Source organism: Diadema antillarum, unplaced genomic scaffold (assembly GCF_040938485.1).
Source record: "Diadema antillarum isolate AM-2024a unplaced genomic scaffold, OU_Dant_1.0 scf00000094, whole genome shotgun sequence".
Taxonomy (NCBI): Eukaryota; Metazoa; Echinodermata; class Echinoidea; order Diadematoida; family Diadematidae; genus Diadema; species Diadema antillarum.
The window spans coordinates 530197-555345 of NW_027270983.1; the positions used below are offsets into that span (position 1 = coordinate 530197).

General features: G+C 39.7%; 1 protein-coding gene across 1 annotated transcript; it reads right to left on the reverse strand.

The window, feature by feature from the left end:
- Window positions 1–352: 352 nt before the first annotated feature.
- LOC139718402 (superkiller complex protein 2-like) lies at window positions 353–23392 on the reverse strand. Its single transcript, XM_071629875.1, has 24 exons — window positions 23329–23392; window positions 20633–20736; window positions 19823–19929; window positions 19040–19157; window positions 17817–18245; window positions 17409–17468; window positions 17043–17162; window positions 16469–16614; window positions 15524–15676; window positions 14835–14919; window positions 14545–14651; window positions 13354–13500; window positions 12117–12210; window positions 11567–11779; window positions 9640–9750; window positions 8962–9192; window positions 7851–8033; window positions 6127–6216; window positions 4653–5056; window positions 3976–4186; window positions 2856–2966; window positions 1895–2113; window positions 1278–1418; window positions 353–647 (listed from the first exon to the last, which is right to left on the reverse strand). Exons 1-24 carry the CDS (start codon window positions 23381–23383, stop codon window positions 447–449), a joined length of 3840 nt encoding a protein of 1279 aa, XP_071485976.1. The 5' UTR covers window positions 23384–23392; the 3' UTR covers window positions 353–446.
- Window positions 23393–25149: the final 1757 nt, after the last annotated feature.

Consider the following 25149-nt stretch of genomic DNA (forward strand, 5'->3'; position numbering starts at 1 on the left):
GGCAAGAATGCACTGATTTCTACAGACTTGCAACTCATTGCTCATTTTCCTGCAACTCAGCCAAAATGTTTTTTTTTTTCTCCTTTCAGTAGCGTGGGGATACCATGGAGTGCGAAGGCTGGCCCAGCTTGGATATATTTGAGAACTCCAGTAATTAATCACGTACCATTCTATCACTGATCTCTATGTAGGTACACACACATAGCCACAGAATCTTGACTGGAGTCTACTGTTACCAATGAGTGTACACTTCAATGCACATATAAGCTGACACGTGGCTGATGGGCGCCATTCATGGTTTTCAAATGTACCCTGGTGGGCAACGAATGAAGATCAGTTTATGATTCTCCAAGATACCAGGTCTTTAACAAGCACACTTTACACACTCATCATTCCACATGTCCATGAGCAGTTCATATTGGAAAATATCCAACAGTCCCAGACTCTCATTGCGTATATAAGCTGGCTGCAAAAACAATGTCTCTCTTGATCATCTGTGATGCATCCTCCATCTTACTGGTGAGTATGGGGTCACCAACGATTTTCGCTGCATTGCGGACGTCCCGACACACTTCTTCCAGCCGCTGTATCGTTCTCACAATGATACCCTCAGACACATCGGTCAGGTCAGTGATGTCACGGAATGGCTAGGGAGGTGGCAAATGAATTATCAGTTTATCTATCTCATGAAATGACATTTCTGCAGAAAAAAATTACAACAAGGTGAGAAGGTGACTTCTACAAAATCACCAAGGTGACTTGTCCAAACTTGATATGGCACATTCTTCAGGATGAGACAATAAGTATATGATTTCTCTAATCTCATCTAGGCTTCTTATTCAGGACAAAGAAGTCCACAAGACTAGCTTAACCTGTTGAGGACAGGCTAATTTTGCTATAACATGCATTTCCCATAGACACTTGTCCAAGCATACTCAGGACTCGTATTCAACGGGTTAAACTCACCTTGATGATTCACTCAAGACAAGGTGACTTTTGAAATATATCTTTCCCTATGCACCAAAATTAAAATACTAATGGAAATTTGCCTCCAAGACTATTCCAAGCTTTGAAGCAATTTGATTTTTAAGAATAAAAAAAATGGTCATTGTCAAGATGAATATACTGTACATTTATGACGAATACAAACTCCTGCATATGAATTGCCAAGGTTATGAGCACACATTACCTTCTTGCAACAATGTCAATCCTGGTATATGGAGTAGACTGTTTTATGCAAGAAGGTCAAAAGTTACAACAATCAAGTGGTCACTTACCATACCCCTTGCCCACTCAAAGACCACCTGAGTGAGGCCGAAGCGGTACTGTTCAACGAAGTCTTCAGCTGGTATCTTCACCCCGCATTGGTACTGGAGTTCACCAATGGTCATTGCTACAGTCTGTATCTGCTTGACCCCCTAATAGCCATCAGAAGAGAGCAGTGACAGACCAGAAAGGAGTCAGACTCACAAATCAAGTTAAATATTATGTGGAAGTAAGGAGGTGATTACATTTCCCTGTATAACATTCAGAGAAACTGTTTTATAGGCCCCCACGTTTTGATAATAATTGTCAGAGTATCACAGCAAATTATGAAGCATTCTTAGTTTCCTCTTATTTTTCCCTCCCAGCCCCTACTACCATCCATCAATTCATTCAACACATGCAAGTAATTCTATGCTAAATTCAGTCAGTATACACGTAAGAGCACCAGTCTGGTAATCTGGAGGCCTCGGGTCCATATCCCAATGGAACTGCATTTACTTTGTTCATTTTCTTAATTTGTTTGTGAACTGGTTACAATCAGAGGTACTTGAATCTGGAAATAATAAGAACAATAGGGTATAGCGGCAACATTTCCTTCATCTGCGCCATTGCCTAAAGTCCCACTTACCTCCTCCAGTTTCTTGGTCAGTTCTGGTTCGCTGCACCTCTTCTCCTGAAAGACCATACAGGATAGGAGGGCAGCAATCTCTCCCGGCTCGTAGGCAGAGAGAACATTTTGGAAGACAAGCTCGGTGATGAGGAGTTCATGGTTACTGACTGCACAGGCTACTCGACCCTTTAGCTGGATTATCTTGCTCATGTCAATGTGGCCAAGTTGTTGTAAAACCTGTCGGAGGAAAAACACACATTGTATTATCATGTTGACGTAATTCAGTGAAAGCACCTTGTAATCCATGATTAATACAGGACAAAGAATGTACATAAAACTATAAAGTCCTGACGACCAGACTATGCCAGTTAGTGCACTGAATATTTGCAAAGATGTATGTTGAAGTTACTTTTTCTTGAAAAAACTTCTACTTTGCTCCGTCTATCCATACCTCCAGATTGTTGCAGGGAGTGATATTTATAACATAGATAAAACACGGTCTCAAACTTCAAAATAATTGATTTCCAAATAACAGAAATAGGTCCTACATGTATATCTTGCTCTTTCTTGGTGTTTCAACATACTGATTTTCACACAAAGGTTTAATGATAACACTTGGTTAATCCTCAGCATAAAGTGCTTAAGCCCACAAAAGTAATGCAGCCCCATCTAGTGAGCACTTCAATAACATCTGCACATGCCAACTAGGATCAATATTCCAACAGATATCTTTTGTCTCCTAGTCTGCAATGAATGTACCCTCCAGGACCTCAAACATCACCCCTTTATATTCCTGCTGTGATGACTGAACTTACATCATCTTAATGACCACCACATGAATACAAATGGTTGTCATGATTCTGTGGTAAGTCAACAGTTTGCATAACAATCAGCTTACTCCTATCTGCACTTCACACTTTCCACTGCAGACTGTAAATATGATTTAATTTTTATGAATTCTACACTGCAAGGAACATGCCTTTATTCTCTGGTGGTATTCAGGCAAAAGTTGTAGGCTTCTGTCAGAGAGAAGGAACTTGTAATGGGCCAAGTCCTCCATAATCTTCATCTTGTGGCATGTTTGGGCATACTAGTAGAGAGAGAACAGACATTACGAATATTAGTGCATTGTATGTGTTACACATTTTCAACAACCGTGCTGTTAAAGTTTGCCAATTCATTTGCATGCAATCACATGCACAAACAAATACAAACAAGCAGCAGACACACACTCAATGGAATTCCTTCAGAGGGTGACTTCTCCCCCATGCTTGTTGTTTCTCTTCCTTAGACAGACAAGTCACATACTGGTAGCTCAATCTATCAGTGAGTGTTACATTTGTGATCTCTATAAAAGGAGGGTAATTGTTTCTTTACATTTCAGTGCCAAACATACAGTTTTCCAAAGCCTCCCACATAAAGTAATTTCCCCCTGCCAACACATAAGTCTACACACACTTTCTGACATAACTTTTATTATTCCTTCTAATCATGTCAAACTGACACAGTCAAGTTGTGTTTCACTTTTCAAAAGCTATGATGAATCCAAGCTAAGTTTGCTGAATATTTGACATTTCCCAGGCTTTACATGCCGTAAAAAAATGTTAAAAAAAAAAAGTCTGAAAAAGACATCATATTTCCTCTCCAGTAACTCTACCACAATGTAATAGCAGCTGCACAATATTCAATGGATTCTTGTCAAATAGCAAGTGCTGATGTTCATACAAAAACTAGCTTGGGATCTTGAAATGCTCATGGGTAACAAACTGATGGCACTGCATATGACAGTGTGTTATGAAAGGGATTATCAATGAATAGAGGAAGTGAGAGTAATACATATCTTTTGTTAACGTAACTCATGAAATCTTTTTTTTTTCCCCTAATCAAATATGCGTCAAGCTCATGGCTTTTTGGTTTGGTTTGTTTCTTCATCAAATTGTCATTGTACAAACCCCGAAAAAAGAATTGTCATTGTACACACAATCATACAATGTTTATCATGAATGCTTTGATCATATGAAGACTTTTTACATTTCGGGGTTGTATCATTATTTTCTGACCTGATACTCTAAAATAAACTTGTTAAGCAATGCACTTACATGCTGCTGGAAGTTGAAACAGCGGATACAATTGAATGTGTCTAAGGTCTTCTCCACATGGTTTCTCTCTGTAAACTTGTCGACCAGTTCCAGGTCCCGGATACTGAGATCGCGAACAGGATCAAGAGTAGGGATACCGTCAGGGTTGGCTTCAGTCAGTCTCAGCAGCTCCTGGGTGGCTAGGGTAGCTGACTGACTTGGAGGGTCATTGCTGCAGACGAAAACAGAGAATAAGTTGTCCATGATCTTCTTTCTTTATTTGTCCTCATATAAATTTCTCATTTTGCACCTTAATAAATTCACACATGGTTTCAAAAAAATGGATGAAACTCAAGTGCTTGATTAAAACCATAAAGAGCACTCTACACTTTGTGCTGGACTTCTGGATTTGAATCTATATCAGAATCTGTCATGGAATTATTATGATTGTTGTTGAGCTTTCCTTTTATCATTGATGTATCATTTATTTTTCAACAAAATTTCTTTTCTGTGCATTTGAAGTAAAGATAATATGCTCATGAATTCCATCAATGATCACAAAATCCTTCAAAATTTTGTCACACACACACAATCTACCTCCTCCCATCTGCTTCAATGTCTTGCTGAACTTAGAAATAACAGTGAAATCTATTTGCAATCGTATACTTCAAAAAAAAATGTTGAACAGTGACACCCACCTAAATCTTGGTATCCGTCTCTTGTCGAAATTATCAATGATCTTGTTGTTTTCAAGCCTGATGGTGTGTGTGGTGACTCCTGCTATATTGTCTGCTACAAGGTCCTCCACAACATGACTGCACTGGCCCTCCGGCCTCCAGAGGTCCTCCTTCAAAAGTGGCGGTACATGAAGCTCTACGTCTCCCTTGCTACTTTCACCGCCAGATGCAGTTTTCTGATTTGCCTCTGGCTTTGCACTGTCCGAGGGATTGCACAAAATGAGCGTCTTCACTTTTCTCTCTTTCGACGCCCCAGAGGTACTCAGCACAGCACCCAGGACGTTACCATGGCTCTTGCTTTTGACTATCAGGATTCGACCTGGGCAAAGGGCCTTTACTCCAGCAGGGCGTGACAACACTATCCTCTATGAGTAGACAAGAGATGTCAAAAACATACAGTATACACATATCACAACATGATATGTCAACTGAAAACGGTGAAAAGACAGTTCAGAGGAATGTCTCATGGGTCAAAGACAATGAAATTATTAAAGCTCACTGCTTTATATCTGGACTACCATGTGGCACAAGTCAAAAGACAGTATAACACAGAGACTCCAACTCTCCCGCTTTCGACGGGAGATCTCCAGCCAAGAGCCCATTTTTGCAGAATCTCCCGTCCTCCCGCTTGAGACTTAATTTCTCCTGCTTGAAATGATTTCTTACTTAATTTCACTGTACAGATGTGTATGTTGAAAAATAAGCCTTAGATAGCACGAGAGAGCGTCTAGAACCCTAGACCGCAAGGAACTTCGTGCTCTTGATGTGCGCGAAGCACACATCAAGTTGGAGTCTCCCGTTTGCTAGGGGATTCAGGCGGGAGAATCTCCAGATCAGAAGGTGCTTAGGGTTGGAGTCTCTGATAACATCCATTTGCAGATGAAAAGACAGACATTTTCCTTTTCAGAAAACCCTATATCAAGCCCCTCACTCTCAAGCCACAGTATGTCTACCTCTCCAGAGATGGCATCAGTGCCATCAGTATACACAACTCTCTACCCAGAACCTCATCCTAACCCCCTCCACCCTGATCAAAGTTTACCATAAACAACATCAGTCCCTCTCTTATAGGACCAAAACAAGTCAATGACCCCAATCCCTCAATACAAGAATCTCTGACCAATCAGAATTAAACCATGGAATGTATTTTTGACATACCTTTAAAAAGGAGACTCATAAAAAGCACTAGTGGAAATGGTTGTTCTCATCCATTGCTCTCTTAATTGATTGGATCACTGTACAATGTATAACCACTTAAATCAATGTATGACCTTGCAGCAATATTACAGGGTACCTTGTGTAAAAAACTGACCTATCAGTGTGACAGAATATTTTTGTAAAGAGTAATTAGAGCATTGATCCCTGGTGACCCTAGTGCTACAAAACAATACATGTAGGTGATTTGAACCTATTAACGGAACAACTGGAAACATACCTGGGTTTCTTGCCTCAGCTCATGGAGGAGCTTGCATGTCCTGTAGTACTTCTCCAAGTCTGTGCACATATAGCAATCCACATCCCGTGCCTAAGGGAGGATACAGATACAGTCCATGGTAAGATTTGCATGCATGCATTTCGGTGAAAATGAAGAGTTTTTCTCCCTGTGTGAATCCTGTATATATTGGAATTGTGTGCTTCGGCATGAAATAATGCATGTCACGGTGTGAGATAGTTCATGTCCCATAAGTGTCTCACCTACAATAACAACTACAAAATGAAATAAAACCTGTGATCACATATCGGCATATTCATGCAATGACGGGGAATCATGGAAGACATGACAAAAAATAGTTGAAAGTGGACAATTGGATATTAAAACACCACTTGGGGCGACAGAACAAAGTGTTTATCAATGTCATAGTCTACTCTGGACAAAGAGGAAGAGAGTTCCTGATGACTACATCTTGGACACAGATGAACTACGTAATTGCTATTTTGAGCAGTGCCACACTTTCACAGAATTGAGGAGAGAGGGTGAAATGAAGAGTTTGGAGGTTGGATGTATGAACTCAAAAGTTCTCCTCGATGCCCAGTCAATAGTCTGATCAAGTACAAAGAATCATTCAACCCATCCTGTACCGCATCTTGACAAAGGCCCAAATCTAAGCAGGCAGAATTGGGTCCGTGGTATGACAACTTTCCCCTTGGAATCAATACAATCGGAACTAAGATGAACAAAATCACAGGAGCTGGATGTATCACCAAGAATACTAACCACAGCTTGAGAGCAACAACCAACTTCTCTGATCGACACTGGTTTCTAAAGCAGGGAAATCATGACCGTGACTGGACATAAGCCCAAATCTTCACTAAAGCACTACGCAAAGACCACTGCACTCAGGAAGACAGAAATAAGCACCTATAAAGCAAAGGGCTTTGTAGAGTGTGAGAACAAAAACAAGAAAGCAGAGCCAGAACCGGGTCCAGTACCAGGGGATGTTGTGTCACATGAAATGGTCTTTTGGGCTGTGTTAGATCTACAGCAAATCCAAAACCAGATCGAAGGTGCTGCTGATGCTGACGGCGAAAGACACTTGACACTATCCCAAGAACTGATTCAGTCCAACATGAATATTCAATCCTCATCTTCGTTGACCACCAAAATTGGCAAGAATACTGTCCAGCACTTTCATATCACTGGACCAGTGGATTTCATCAACAAAGCTTACTTTCTGAAAGGAACTTTTTGTACATATGTTGACCTCATGTGCTTTCAAGTTAAGAATTCAACTATTTCAACTATTATTGACTTGAACAATATTTTACATTTCCTATTATACAATTCTACTTGTTCAGCATCATTTTAACCTTTTGACCTGGCTTATCTCACGCCTCGTGCAATATTCTTGCCCAGGGTGTTGATAACTCAAACATTGTTCTTATACTACAAGCACATGGATTTTAAATTCAATGGTTTACCTTCAATTTTCCACTTCATATTTTCCAAATGTATTTGATAGGAAAAAGGAGATGAGTAAGGCCTACTAATGAATGGGAGAGACTTGTTTATGAGTAATTCCACCTAAGATCAAGTAGGATCACATTCACTCCTCTCTTTTATTTCAGCAAATGAAAGAAGCAGCAATCTACAAAAGATAATGACAAAAGATGATGAGCCCATGTGAAAAGTCACAGAAAGGGGGTCAAACAGCTGCACACCTGCTTTGCCTGCTGGCTGAGATCTCTGCACTGCTGGCGGTACTTGGCCGTGTCCTTCCTGGTGGCAAACTCAGAGAAGCTCCTCCTCATCATGTCCTCCACCCTCAGCTCCTCCACTCGCAGCAGGTTCAGGATCATCCCGTAGGTCAGGCGGAACTGGGACTCCAGCTTGGTGGGACGACCCTGTCACAGGCACAAGACAAACATCCTCAAGCTGGTGCATACAGTGGTGGTAAAATACATTTTCTGTTGCACATGTACACTGCTTATATCAAATAAGCCAATCAAAACAACAAAACATACTCAAGAATGTCGGTTTATGTTCTGACACAATAACCTTACAGCACAAACATTCGCTGACTTATGACAACTTTGATTTATCTACATGTCATGCACCCATTATTGTTTTCCTGAAGCTCCATTGCTTCTTTATAATATTTCTGCATGTTTTTTCTCAAATATATAAGCACAAATATGAAAATGAAATGACATACAAATCAAAATTGTGAATGAACACAGTCAAAAAAGTAATAATTAGTTGAACTTATGAACAGCAACTTCACTGTTGGACTCAAAGATACTTTATACAACATAGTGACAAATTCAATTTGACATCATGATACTGACAGATGAAGCTTGGCATCATAATACTCTCTAGCACTTGAAGTTGCTTCGGGAAGGAGATCTCGCGCTTTGAGGCCATTTTCTCAAAATGTCCTGCTCTCCTGCATGAGTTTCAATTTCTCCTGCTCTACAAATTGTAGCTGTGTGCGTATCCCCTAAAACATAGCTTTCTTCCACTCAACTGAAGTTTTGTCATACATGTTCAAAAATAAGGCTAAGACAGCACCAGAGTATCTATGATCCTAGAGCCTCCAAGGCCCACTTAATGTACCTGGACCCCGGCTGCAAGGGACATCTCACTTTCAGCATGTGGTATGTGCATGCGGATATGTATAATATTTTTCTCATGTTCGCGCAAATCAGTGTCTTCACTTTGCTAAGGGGTCAAGGTGGGAGTATCTCCCATTTGAGAAATGCTTGGGGTTAGAGTCTTTGTTTTAAGTCCTTGGTGACAAGACTGACCAAGGAAGGAGATCCGGAGCCCTACCTTCATCATGTAGTGCAGATCGGACATCTCGGGAACGTCCCCCTTGCAGAGTAGGATGACCATCCCGGTACTGTCCAGTCCTCTGCGCCCCGCCCTGCCAGCCATCTGGATGTACTCCCCTGGGAGGAGGTGGCGCAGGCTGGTGCCATCATGCTTCTTGATGGAATCAAAGAGGACGGTACGTGCTGGCATGTTGACTCCCATAGCAAAGGTCTCCGTGGCAAAGAGGAGCTGCGTCACATAGACAATATTTAAAGAAGAGAAGGCACTTTCATTAGCATACCGTTTATTGTCGCGACAAGACCTCGCATCTGCAAAATGTCAAATGTTCAGGAGAGCAAAAGAACATAACAGCCAAAGCACTATATCAAATGGGAGAGTCTTTCCTTTGACATGCCATGGTGGCATCATTTTTGGGGGTAAGACAACTAGGATTTGGACAGGACATCACTTATCTGATTATCTAACCATTAATCTAAAAAAGCAATTTTCACCAAAATTTCAGATGCGAAGTCTTTTCGCCCCAGTGACGTTACATTCCTACAATTCAATCTATTTATTATCTCATAATTCTAGTTCTCAACAAAGGATACTGAAATACGATCACAAGAAAAAAATAAAAATTAAACTGTAATTTCTTGACTGCCTAGAAAGTGTCACTGACCCTTTGTCACTGACCTTGACAAGACCTCTCTGGAACAGCATTTCTACGACTTCTTTGAGGATGGGTAGAATGCCACTGTGGTGAACGGCGAGTCCACGTTTCAAGAGCTCTGTGAGATGCACCACCTGTCAGGCAATGAAGATACAGTGTCTTGTGATCAAAGCTATGCCTTGTTGTCCTCCCATATCCTCTTTCCTCAGGACATCAAGATACAATGTTGTTGGACTTTTTACAGTGAATGCAAGCACAAAAACATCCAACAAGACTGCACACATCATGGAAGAGTAACGGAGCTATGCAGAATTATCAGGCAGAATTCTAAATATACACTGAAATACTACATGAAATTACACTTGCTACATTAAATTGGATCCAAAATACAATCCAAACATTTGCATTCTATACTTCACTGTGGTTCAGAAAAAAACAGTTTGGGATGAACTTTTATGATTGGATTATACTTGGAAATGTGATATAAATGTGTAAAAATCTTCTTCAAGTATACCTCCACTTCTTAGCCTAGAGAATGCTTCATTTGCTTGGGGATTGTCGAACATGAACAGACAGTATTAGAGAGACCATTGCTTCTCTACAACAGCATTTTATCTATACAGATTACAATAAATTATGCCATATTGCAGTACACTAATTGTTTCATGAATATGATGAACCATGGGAAAATTACATTTGTCTTAAAAGTGAGTAATCTTTACAGTTAAATCCTGCCTCTACATGAATTATTGCATACAAACATACACAGAGCGATTGAGCATCAATGCTCTCTAAATCTCCTGACATTGATAAATCGGCAGTTACCCCCTGGGTGGTACCAGACCATATGTGACCCGCTACAACAAAATGATCCTAAAGTCGGGCGAAGTCGATTATTTGAAAATTGCATGACACAATCCCCTAATCTTTCTGCTTTAAATTGATATATAACACATCTTATAAAGATAATCGGCTGCTGAGATATCGATGTTTAAAAGAGAGCATGTCAAGACGTCTGGGAAATCAGTGTTTCGAGAAAAGCGCCCTAAAAGTTCTCCTTGCGACGCAATCACGATCACGGGACACGCAAGGCAGTATTCACCTCCAGACAATAGAAGGTAAGCCCTAGGCAACCCCCAAAATGCTCATTCAAACACAGCGTCGGCGGTCTCCTCACCGACCAATCAGTGACCAGGATGCCAGGAGAAGCCACTGGGCCGGCTGGGCATAGCATGCACCAGTCAACTGGGCAGTGTGCGAGCTTCACACTTCGGTTAGCGGCAAGCGGCAAACTGACCAATGAGATCACGCTGGTCGTTGTTAGGGGCGGAGCCTATGTGTGGCGCTCAATCCAAATGTTCGAATCAGTTTCTGCTTCGTTGAAACGCCAAAAAACATGGCCCAGAAAAACGCTGTTTTTATGGTCTTTCCTTTCATCATTTTGCTTCAAAATTTCGACAGATGATAGAAGACATTTCATACTCTAATGATATGTCAAATTCAAAAAATCGTAAGTTTTGACCGATTTTGATGCTCTGACTTCAAACTCGATTTTCACGGCTTCGACCGTGCGCGACTTTAGGACCAGTTTGTTGTAGCGGGTCACATATATATTTTCAGTATTTTGTGAGAACAAGCAGGCAGTAATAATTTGATCTTTTATTTTGCAGATCTCGACCTAGAGCCTGGGCTGCCATTGCATTCGCTTTTTATCACTTATCTTTATAGTTCTTCTCATTGATTTCTCTCCACAGGTGATGTTGACATCACTGCCTGTGAGCCAGGTTTGTGGTCTGCACAAGATCAATCATATGCGCACCAATGCAAAACACAAAATACAGCGGGGCAATGACCTCATTCATGAAATACGGGAAATATTTAGTGGATTATTGATCAATTAGATCACAGGATTTGAAATAAGTAAAGGATAAAGGTGTATGCAACCTGTACCTGTGGGAGTTTCTTATCCGACCCTTTCAGTCTGTCCACAGACTTCTTGATGAAGACAGTGATCTCACTCTTCTCCTTGCCCGTCGTTAGGTCCAGGCTGGACAGCTGGGCGGCGTTCTCGTTGCAGCGCTTCTTGGAGAACGTGAAGCAGACGACAGGAAGCTGCTCCTTCTTTCTCAGCATCTCCACCACAGACATGTAGACATTCTTGTCCTGAAGAGGAAAGAAGATGAAAATATTAAAGCAGAATCTTCTCTTGTATACTGTTGAATTTGAATCAAATATTAGTATTAGCAGTTGAAGTGGTACAAAACCAGGCAGTACTAATATTATTATCTATTTGATACAAACTTTAACTACCAATGGAATCATTAGAGAAGGTGAAAAGATTATCTCACATCACTAATCTTCCAACAAAAAAAAAAAATTTGTACAATTGCACACCAAAAAATATATGATTAATATTTGCTGTGTATAATCATGCTGCGCCATACTTTTTCTCATCTCTCACTGGTTCTTATCAAAATATGCTGGATCCGTGAAAACTGACCCCTTTAGAGTGACCTTGTCTTGACCCCTTGGCACCAAAAGCTGCACTGCTCTTCTTTTCTCTGTCCTTCTTTGCCTGCACTGCTTTCTTGTACCTAGAAACAGTAGGTAACATTGTACTACTGATATGCTTGCCACAGCATATATACTTACATATAACTTGAATGGGGTGTTTTGTGTATCATATAATATATATATGAAGAGTTTGTTTGCAAAAACCGATAAGTCCATTTCTGAAGATTTTGAAGTATGGTCTTTGTCATAAAGTACAAAATAATACCTTTCAAATGATATATTGGTCACTACATATAAAGGTATATTTTTGAAGTTATGGTCAAAAGAAGCAAAAATTTTCTTATTATTCTCTTTATTTTTCTTGACCTTTAATCGCAAATATCTCCATTTGACAAATATGGACTTATCGGTTTTTGCAAACAAACTCTTCATATTATATATATATGGATCATACAAATGCAGAAAGATTAGAAAAACATGCAGTGAAACCTTTTAGGAAAATTGGTCAATGCATTCAAAAGTTGTACACATTGAAAGTCTGAGTTACACATGTAGTTGCTTGGGCTACCCTCTATAGATGATATAAGAAAAATCTATGTTTCGCAAAGAGCCATTCTCTTGAATGTTGAAAGAGCATTTGACTTAGCTCCTTAAAAAGGCACGGCAAATTAGATTTGCCAAAACATATCTCAATACCACGTCAAAGAAAGTCCATTTCTCATGAAAAATATGATCATGACAAAGACATGACTGAAGGAGAAGCATTTTTTTTTGCTATCTTGAAAAATATCTGTGACAGACAAAAAAATAAAATAACAAAATGCTGGTACAATATTCTTCTATACCATAATCAATCACACTAAACTTACTACTTTAAAGGAAAGTCTGCTGCCATGCAATAGGAAAATCCTAACATCCAAATATCAAATACATCTCCATGTACACTTTGTCTTGTTAAGATGAGGAAAGTGGATTATGAAACAAGATAATGAAATATCCCATTCTTAGTCCATCAGTCTATGAAGTTGAGCTCCGCTTATTTAAAGCATGGTTGTGTATGATTCATATTCTATGTCAGCACTCAGTAGAGTTATGGATGATGTTCATACTTAACCCTTTCAACACTGGTCCTAATTTTACTCAGGCAGGTATCTATGGCAAATGTGTGTAACAGCAAAAATTAGCTCATCCTCAAAGGGTTAACACTGTGATTAGCATCCTACCCTGGCTGGAGGAAAGAGGAAGCAGCGTCCACCAGGAGGAAGAGCTCATCACTGGTCTTAGTACTGTTCCCAGTGAAGAGGAAATGCTCCAGGGGAACTGGTCTCTTCAGTGTGCTGATCACATAGATGCTTTTTCTCTTGATCCTCCTATAAACAACCAGATCATTATTAAATCATTATGCCAAAATATCAAGGTCACGTACATTTAACATGATTAACATGTATGACAATTACTCCACACACAAGTAGATTATCAATGAAGCATTCTATCTTCACCTGTGTTAACATTCATAAGACAAAGTACAATGTACTATTAGATCTAAAAAAAACAAACAGACAAACAAACAAACAAACCTCCCCCCCCCCAAAAAAAAAAAAAAAAAAAAAAAAAAAGAACAGAACCAAAACCATCAACAACATCATCATCAAGACATGGTTTTCATTGTTAGGCAGAAGGTTAGCAATATGTAATTAACATAACAGGAACTTCTAAGAGTTGGAATATATGTACCATTACCCTATTAAACCACAGTTTACATCTGAACTATATAAGAGTAACCGACAGCTTCATTTTGAGGACACAAGGAATCCTATCTTTGCAATGTATATAACAAACAAAAAACACACAAACCCACAAACATAACTCTAACCCTAATCCTAATCCTCACATCAAACTAAACCTAAATCTCTATCACAACCAAAACCCTAACCCTAACTCCTTGGAGAAATAAGACTAGAGCTTTTGTCGCAGGAGCAAATGTTGTGTCATTGACTACACTATTACTATTCCTTCCTTCCTTCCTTCATTCATTCATTCATTTTTTCCATTTCCAACAGAACCATATAAATATTTTACAGCAAATGAACACACAAATTACATCACAGTACATAATAAAATATAAGTTTACAGAATATCGTAGTTATACGGCAATGCTGGAAATGGGGAGGAATGCTAAAAAGCATTGCTTGTAGAGTGCATTCCCCCCCCCCCCCCAACACTCTCACACACAAGTAATACAATAAATCCCATGACTGATGTACTGTTGTACATAAGAAGCAGAATTATGAAAGACACTAAAATATGGAAACCTAACTAACCCAAAACAGTCACCCTGGACAAATCCCTATATTAGATACTGTTGTACTTATACTAAATTTAGATACTGCTGACATTACAATGTGACTGCTCACCCGACCCAGTCTGCAAATTCCATGGTGTTTGGCACTGTGGCGCTAAGGAGGATGATGTTGACATGGTCCGGAAGCATTATGAGCACCTCTTCCCACACCACCCCTCGCTGAAATGAGACAGTTTTCAACACTTTTAGAGCACTTGGTACCAGTAAGGAAATTCATCTGCATCTACAACATGACTGGTTCATCAACCAATTTATCTAGGTTAAGTAACCACCTACAGTAGTAGTGATTCTAATGCAGTGATTCTGAGGATATTTGGATAGCATCTCATACATTTCACCTACCTCTGAGTCATTGATGTAGTGAACCTCATCAAAGATGACCCACTCCAAATCACGAATTATCTCTGAGCCATTGTAGAGCATGGACCTATATAGTACAAATGAATAAGATTTAATGGGCAAAACAGATGGTGTTAAAGAGTATCCAGTCAATGCTGATATTCCTGGTATGATGTCTTGGCAATGACATGCAACAAACATGTGACATACTGTTAGTTGGATGACAGCGCCTCGGTCACTCACTCATTTCAACTGGCACAAATATGCGCTGCTGTGATATTGATGAGCTCACGCCAAACTTCCCTATCTGTTGCCCGATGGGACATGGCCAAGCAACTTAGCTTTGTGTATTTCTTGATAGACTCAGCAATTCATATCAACAGAATATATTTGTGTGCATTGTCTACGACTAATCATGTTTTGCCATAAATGCAATGTTCCCATCTGTGAGCTTGGTGGCACTACTCAAAGCATCACTCCTAACACCTCGTACTTAATACGTGTAGTAGGGAACACATGTGAAAATGAGTGCCTAATGAAAGAACTGAAGGTATCTTCCTAGAGGAATTGTTATCACCTGTCTGTTGCTATTACTAGACATTTAAAAAGTACATTAATTTATCATTCTTGGATTAAAATTTAAGTTTAAAATACATAACATGGAATAGGTTTGAGAAAAGCAGAAACCTTACCTTAGAATTTCAGTTGTCATAATGAGGCAGGGGGCCTCTGTTCTTATCTGCACATCTCCTGTTAGGAGGCCAACAGACTCATCACCGAATGTGGTTCTGAAGTCTCTGAACTTCTGATTAGATAGAGCCTTGATTGGTGAAGTATACACACTCCTGCAATACAAACAATGAAATTAATTGATGGCGCTGGAGGTTAGGGTCAGTCAAAATCACAGTATTGAATTGTTTCCTAGAGAGCTGTGCATCAATGTCCCACTTCTTTTGCTAGCAATTAACCCCTCTTCAAAAGCCTTGCCATCATAAGTTCAATACTCATATGTACATAGAACATTGTGCCAGTATCATTCAGTTTAATCTGGCTGGAGATTTCTTAAATTTTGAGTTTTATTTCCTTTCATGCATATATATTTTTTCAGCTGCTCAAGAACAAGAGGCAAAATCTATGAGATACATGTACATATGATAACTTGATAAATATTTCAATATTGAATCATACCTTCCAATACTAGGTTAGCATAATATGCACCAACAGGTTGTTAAGCAAAATCATATTACTTTCAATTTCCTGAGTCTCAGCTAAGTGATGGAAGGCAACTGTTATCAAAGCTATATCATGAGGGAGCTATAAGCAGCATTTGCAATTGACATCCAATGTACTGTTTCCAATAGCACAGCAGCTTTTGACATTAATTGTACATGATATTTGACATTAATTGTATTTTAATATTTGGACACAGTCCCTAATCATTCTAGTTGATGATGACCATGTAACATGGAATAGAAATTTACTGATTGGTAGTGCCTTTCATCTCTACCCTATTATAATTGTCAGCATGAAAGAAAGTTCCTCTAGTCCATCTTTCATAACTGTACACCAACATGCTATAATAAACTTTTAAGAAGGGCAAACTGGTAATATGATAAACTTTGCGAGTGGCAACAAACCTTGTGAAGTGTTTGATAGATAATGCAATCGCATATTCTGCCACCACAGTCTTTCCAGCAGATGTGTGAGCAGCAACAAAGACACTCTGGTGATTTTCCAACCTCAGAATAGCCTGCTTCTGGAAGATGTCCAGCTCAAATGGATACTGAAAAAAAAGAAGAAGAAGATATTTATGGTTTCGGAATAGTACAGATGCAAGGCATGGAAGGGGTACAGGCCAATACAGGACTGTCATTTATTCATGTTTTCAACTGATTTTTTTCCCCTTTCTTTTATAAAGTATCACTCAATGCAATATTTGGGTATTTTCTCACAGATGATTCAACCTGCATATTGTGTACTCAATCAAAAGAAAATTTTGTGACTGTACAATGACAATTAATGATGTAATAATGACAAGTTATTCTAAAGGAATATCAGTACACAAGGTATACACTCAGTAACATTTTGTTGACATGGCAGGAATGATAAGTTATTGTTTTTGACAAACAATTGACCAGTCGAATAGACAAGTCATGTTGCCATTGTGGCTGGATGTATCTCACAATAAGGTATTAACAAGTAAACCTTCACCTTGTGTGCCATGACAGGAATTTTCTTGTAGAAGTCTTCCACTGGTGAGCTCACATCAACTTTGATAGCCCAGGCCTTTTTCTTCTTGGGATCCTCTATGGCCTCCTGTTTTTCCTTGGTCTTGGTGTTTGGTGGAGGAAATGTAGGGGGAGAATACATAAGAACATTAAATACTTCAATATCCTACAACCACCTTTGAGGATAAACAAAATATGTTTCATTTCCCAGTGCTAACATAATATTTATAATAAAACAAGGATAGAGTATAAATATCAGATGCAAAGGTGCAATTATGTGAAAGAAAATTTGGTAAACTGTTTAAAAATAAAACAAATCTGAATAAGGGTAATAGATTTGTCCATCTACCTCTGGAACAATTTGCTCAAACTCCTCATCCTTCTTCATGGTTGGTTCTTCCTTGTCCACCTGAGATGCGTGAAGAAAAATATGAATCAGACAATTTCAAATGTATTGGCAATATCCACTATATTGTGAGTCTAATAATACATGAAAGCATGCTATCACCACACATCAAAGTCTACTTTGACAACATCTTGAAAGAAATAAGAGACCAGTGGGTCTAGCACTCACCAAACCATGTCACATTCACACTTGGAATGCTGTTGTACAAATATGAATGACTACTTAACTTCATGAGGTATGATTGTCTGGGTTATGAGGACTATATGTATGCTTCCAGTGAAACAAGTGTGACATGTGTCATGCTCTTCATTGTCAATGAGTGTAAGACTAGTAAACACCTTTTCCACTCACCTTTGGTTTGATGACATTATCACTGGCTGTTGTGTCTTCCCTAGTCTTTTTATCCAGAAAAGCAAACTGATCATCAGCCTCGAAGATGTCATTGAGTCCAACAGTGCCAGCTGAGGGCTTGAACTCTGCCACTGGCTGGTCCTGCTTCACATCCTCTTCCTCCTCCCTGGCCCGCTTCTCAAAGACCATTCCAAACTCCCAGTCTGGGGGAGCGGTCAGAAGGTCGTTCTCAAAGTCGATGTCGTCTTCCCCCTGGAGTTTCTCGGTCAGCAGCACTGCTTCATCATCAAGAAAGGATTCCTCATCGAGGCCACCAGGCATGAAGGGAAAGTTAGTGGTGCTTCCCCGGACGGCCTCGGACAACGGGCCAGGTTGCCTGGTCAGGGATAGGCTGTTTTTTGCCGTGGCACTGGTGTCTTCAACGGGAACCTTGACGAATGTATTAAATTTGATAAATTTTACATAATGCCGAAACTGAAATATGTTCCAAAGTTTTTCCTCACATGAATTACCACAACATAACACAGGGAGAGTTTGAAATCTGATGACTTTTCCTCATTGTGTGATTATGAACTGCAGTGCTATTTTCATCAACAGCAATTGCTACTGAACAGTGAAAAGGCAAAATTATGTCACATATCTCATTTTCAATGACATACTATAATTACCGTCAAAGATATTGCAACTTACTGACAAAACACTGAAACACTAACTAAAACACTGATCGATTCAGTGCTTATTTACATCAATGTTGGGCAATTTGCCCACAATTGCAATAATAACAACGTGATGCAAGACTTTCATCAATTTGAAGTAAAAGAAATTGTTGGCAACTAATTGGGACCCCATAGACAGTACATTTTCAGTATTCATGTTTGTGGAATCCTTTTGACATACAATCAGACCCACAAGTACAATGTATGTATTGAGCATTCATATACAGTTATTTTCATGTAATTAATGGTGGGGAAATTTTTATCTGTCGTCAATTACACACAACAAAAAATAAGTTGTAAAATTACTCTGTTACCAATAGCTGTACTGGTTATCCGTGATCATCTCTGACGTTAATGATAGTTCATTTATAAATTTAGACATTGCGGCATGAAGGAACCGACATTGAATTTGCCCTCAAAGAACATACTACTTGGAGGCATTCTTCTACTGTTTTGTGTGGAATATTGCTCGGAAGGCAAGTTTTTCTTCACATCGCCAGGGCTCACCTCCTTGTAACCGAGCAGTTCTCCTGTCACTGCGTTCCTCTCCACCTGCAGTGTTGTCTGCAATGGACACAGACTTACATTGTACAGGTTGGCTGGAGTTGATTTTCTGGGCAGTTTCCTGCAGGAAATAAGCAATTCAGCAGTAAAAATTCTGCAGAAGTCATGCAAATAGGATAATACTTCAAACATGGGCATGATTTTAGCACACATGAAGTCAAAATCATTGTGGTATGGTTTTTATGTTGTTGTTGTTTTTTAAGGAGGTGAATGAAAAGATTTTATGAAATAAAGTAAGACTGACGATGAAAAACTTGGAAGTGATAATGACTGTTGTTTCATCAGCAAAAATGAAATGATTATCTCAAGCAGTAGTTAACCTGAATTGTTTTTTCCACTGTAAAATGAATGTGTCATCTGTCATAAGAATTACTACTAAAAGTACTACTGGACATATTACAATACAGAGTACTGAAGTAAGCACTGTCAGTGCTTGTTGAAATAATGTACGCCTATCCCATGACCAAGTAATAACAGCATATATGTCTTGAGCACTCTACAGAGTGGATTTGGAGCAATATAAGTAATATATTATTATTTTCCTTTTTCAAGGTGCTAGACAGTGGGGCAGATCCATGAATTCTGTAACTAGGAGAAAGATGTTTAATAGAGGAAGCATTCCGCCTGCATCAAAATGCAGTGAACATTTAGACTAAGGGTTGGGAATTTCTGATTATACCAAAGCTTTTCAAAAAAATCCCTTTGAGTAAAAGATGATTTTTTAACCTTTGAGCAGAGTACACATCGTGGATAGATAGCTTCTCTGGACAGTTGAGAAAGGCATTGACCCTTTCTGGCAGGTCTTGGAAGATTGGTGGTAATCCAAATGGGAGCTGGAAGGAAGAAAAAAAAATCATATGGTACAAGATGCCTGACTGATTACAGAATGTTATTGCAGTGTCATTTGCTTTAAAGCATTTATACATATACAATCATTCTGAACACCAAATCTACTGGATTTCTGCCATGGCAGGGAAATTACAAGTCTACATGATAGTGTTTGGTGTAAAAATTACTCCAATTCCCGTAAACAATAGATGCAATCAAATTATCTTGTTACCCTCCACACTTAGTGTGTTTCAATGAAGTATATTTTCTACCTCATTTCCATTCATTTTTTATTTTTTTATTTATTTATTTATTTATTTATTTATTATTATTATCTTTTTTTTGGGGGGGGGGGGGGCAGGTTTGTACAATGTTAATGCTGACTGTTCTTAATGACTTCTTAATACAAGGTCTTAATGCAAGGTGTTAAAATGCTTTAAAAGAGCACAGATGTTTCCAGAATTGAACAGAATGCAAAATTACTCAAGGTAGCAAGATAACTCCAGGTGATGTCTGCATACAAACACACATACACCCATATACACAAACAAACACAAAAAGAAAAACACCAGGCCAGCCTGTCAATCTAGTATCAAGATTTTGTTGCATGAAATCACATCCCAGGTAAATAATGGATTTACACTGCCTATGTTCACAACATTGCTTCATACGGTCACCTACATCAAACAGTGATGCCCTCAGACTTACTGTGGACACATGCGGCCAAGCATCCTGTCGCCTCTCACTGCTGGGGTATGCAGCAGACTGCCCACTGTTTCCCAGCTCAACAACCGAAAAGGGAACATCTTCATCTAAGAACATTTCAAATAAATCATTATATAACTTGACACATATGCAGAAGAAGAAGAAGAGGGAATCAAATTCATGGTCATAAATTCTCCTATGTTAATTTAAACTTTACCAAGATAATCCTACATCATGATTGAAACTATAACAAATTAATAGGAAAATTTATGGGTTTTTTTTTGTGATTCATTGAAAGAAAGTTTGGGCCTTTTAGATAGTGCATGTTTGTATTGAAAATTCAGTCATTGCACTGCAAAGCTATGGAAGTTCATTGACAGGATGATTTTGTAAATGAAGAATGCCAGTGCAAGCCAATTCTGATTGCTACACGTAACAGAAGAATGTAAGTTTTGTGTAAATTAGAAAAGGAGCATGATGGCTGTGTACATGATACCAAACAAATGATTGAATTTTCTTTTTTGACAGGGTGCCCCTGATATTAACAAAACTCATCATTGCCTTTCAGTTCAATATGACATGCAAGTAATTAGAAACAATTTAAGGCTGTTATTCATTTTTCAACTGAAGGTTAATGGTCTCAGAACCATTTTTTTCTGCTAATTTAGAATTATGAAAGAGGAAGCTTCATTTCAATGCCATTTTCTTTTCTTTTATTTTCATTATCACAGAAAGGCCTACACTTAATCACTAAAGAGCATATCACTCGAAGTTAATATGTGGTACCATTTTAATTTGGTCTTGTTATCAGTACTTCTAGTTTCAACTGACCCTGAAAAGAAATCAACCCAATCCTACAATTTAAAATATTACTCATACCACTACCACCAACACTAAATATGAAGATGATGATGATGAACATGATAACAATTAGTACGTACATGTACTACTGCAACAATAACTACTACTGTTAGTGTTACTACTGCTAAAACCATAATACTACCTTTTATTGATGACTATAGTAATAAAATGGTAATTCCAATGGTAATTACAATAGGCCCTACTGGTTGGAGTAATGTGCTACTGAAAATACAAATAGAGTGATCGTAGGTCGTCCTGTAGGATCTAGACCTGCATGCTGTAACAGACTGCCCTATAGATTGGCACTACCTGAATGAAGTAACATAACCTTGACCAAAAGATCAGTCTGTATCTGGTAGTCAGGGACTCCTCCGGACAGACCGATTTTCTGTCTAGAAGTAACCATGCATTTTCCCTGATAACTTAGTGCCGTTAGTTAGGGCCTATACTGTTGTTAGCTACTCTGTTTTTGGACTGCATGTAGGCCTATCTCTACACTACAGACTCTAGCTAACATCAGTGCAAAAAGCTGCCTCAACCACCACCAAATATAGTTTCTCCACGGCATTATCGTGAAATAGTACACCACTCCATTCACCGCCATTCGTTTCGTCATAGCAGGTGACTGCTTTCAACCTCTATAGACTTTGCACATAGTGAAGACGCACACGCAGAACAAGAGGGGACCGATATCACGATTTGGCCTTCTCCCCTTATCTTGAATATCAGTTTATGAAAGGAAATTGTTTGCAAACCTCAGATTGAACTGGAGGACCAACACAGACCTACAATGTATTTTACCATTAGACTTCCTCCATTCACTATACCATACATGGGACAGACCAGGGAGGTGGGACCACCTCCCTGATCGGACTAACCACACCAGCGACCCTAACACGTAAATTTACCATCATAGCACCCCGCGCCGGGGTTAGGGATGGACAGGTTCTGTATCACATCCGTGTCTGTAAATTACCTTTTTGCTTAGACAGAAACATCCGTCTGTCCGAGTGGCAGATCCAGGGAGGACCCCAACCGGCGCATGCCCCCTCCCCTTTATTTTTTTGTAGAAACAAAAGAAATAAAAAGAAAAAAAATGGGGGGAGGGGCGCATGCGCCCCCCCTTAATTTTGTAAACATGCCCCCTCTTTACGGAATTCCTGGATCCGCCCTTGTGTCCGGAGAAGTCTTTTATTTTTTTGACGTTATCACGCTCCTAAAGGGATCCATGAAGCCAGACACAATCTCCGCGGAACATATCCCCGACGACCAGATACAGACCGATCTTTCGGTCAACTCTTTGCTTTGCCAGGCCAGGTTAGCGGCTAGGTTCTAACATAGTTCTATTATAGGTATTGACCAATTCGGGTTCGTTGAGGGCAGCAGACATTTTACGGCACAGGGCGCAGCCATAGTGGGTGTATCGGTGTGTATCAGCCGACCCCCCCCCCCCCTGCTCTCCCCCACCCCCAGGCAACATGTTTATCACGCACTTGTAACAAAGGTTCGCGCACTAGCAAGCATTCGCGCACTCAGTACGAGACGCCCATTGGCTAAAGCAGTTTTTCATTCTGCGCGCGTGCTAATGTAGGGAGAGGGGTGGGGGAGTGCGGAGGGGGGGTCGGATGATACACCCAGTATGGCGCTGCCCATGCCAAAAATACACATAGCGCGTCACAGAATCGGTCAATAGCGCAACTGCCGCAAGATTGATGTAAAGCTTTTACTTACACAAAAACTAGCACCTGGGGCTAAACAAAATCAAAGATGTGCCAGGTACTTTATAAACTATCTAGACTGTCCAGGTAGTCAAATTACATTATTGGTGCATTACTTGCCTTCCTCTAATTTTGAGACGCTCCCTTCGAGGGCTGCAAGATCATCCGAATTCATATCTTTTAGACTTGTTGCTTCAGGTGCACCGTCGCCGCCGCTGTACACGCAAGTGTTCGCGTCGCACGGCGGACTACTAGTATCAAAGAGCGTACATTACAGCGTTGCCAGGTCCCAACAGAGCAAAATCACCAAAAGGCTTGTAAAAAATCACCAAAAGCCATCAAAAATCACCAAATTTGGAAAAGCGTAGGTAAAGCTTCAATTTCAAGACAAAATTATATCAATAAACCTTTATCAAACACTGCGCCAGTCTCGGTGCAATTTTCGGCGCACCGTAGTCACACACACTAAGTGCAAAATGTGTACGATGTGTATGGATATTTGACTATGAGTGTTTGTGTGTGTCGCTGTGACCAAAAAAAAAAAAAGAGGGGGGGGGGGCACATGTTATGTTTCTGCAGGAAATAAGGGGAAAACTTTGGGCAAAATGCATTTTCGTTTTCAATTAGTGTGATTATTTTTCATGGGTCTAAAAATCACCAAAAAGTTACCAAAAATCACCAAATTTTGATTTGGTTACCAGGCTAAAATTTTGTCACCAAACAACTTCAAAAATCACCAAATTTCACTCTTTTTGGTTCCCAAAATCACCATCTGGCAACAGTGGCGTACAACTGTACGCTCTTTGCTATGCAGCGAGTTATTATTCGAGGTTTTACATTAAACGTGTCACCACAAAGGCAGGCGCGACGACGCAAGTGAGGGACGCGACGACGCAAGATAAAGGTGCCTAGCTACACAAAGCAGCTCAAGGAGCACATTTCCTGAAAACCTGGGGCCTGTCTTATAAAGACTTGTGATAGAAATCAATCACAAGTTTTGTGTGTGCTGCAATGCAAGTTGCGATTGATTTGGGGACTTGTGATCGATTTGAAGGCTTTATAAGACGGGGCCCTGATCAGAAGAGGCCTAAACATTTCTAATGATTTGATTCCTACTGTGAAGTGCGGGCGTTGGAGTGTATGCTTCGCACTGACCACCGTGTTTGCAGGTTGTATACATAATAAGATTCCAACAACATGATTGATTTTATATGTTATTGTCCACCATGGAAATTCTTCGTACATTGGATACCCCAACGCATAGAGACTACGTAAAATGCATAAAAATGCACCCAAAGCAGGGGCCGCGGAAGCGGGGGGGTGGGGGCTGGGGGGGCTGCAGCCCCCCCCCCCCACACTTTTGGTTCGTCAAAAAAAAAAAAAAAATCGAAAAAAAAAATCGGAAAAAAATCACAACACTCATGAATTTCAATTCCCAAAGATTCCTCCCTTTAAATTCTTCCCGTCTAAGCGGGGGGGGGGGGGGGGGGGGGGGGGGGGGGTCTTGACCTTGCCAACCCCCTTCCCCCCGGTCCCGCAGCCCCCCACACTGAAAAACGTTCCGCGGCCCCTGCAAAGTACCTATAGGTAATTAAGGTAATTCAAAGACATTACAAAAACTGCAACATAAACTGAAACATAAATTATTGATGTATAATACATTATCTATATACCTCTTACAACGTTATGTTATCCGAAATAAAGAAACAATGAACTCGTCAATGACTATAACATGTTATTCTTGGGTACAATTTCCCTGCTCATTTAGGCCTACTGTATTCATTAACATTATTTCCTGAAATATAAAGATAAGTGGATATAAGTGAATACCCCCATCACAAAAAATAAAAAAAAATGCACTATTGACTGATATCTGACCCCCAGATACACATTGATTATTATTATTATTATTATTAGTATTATTATTATCTTCTTTTTTTT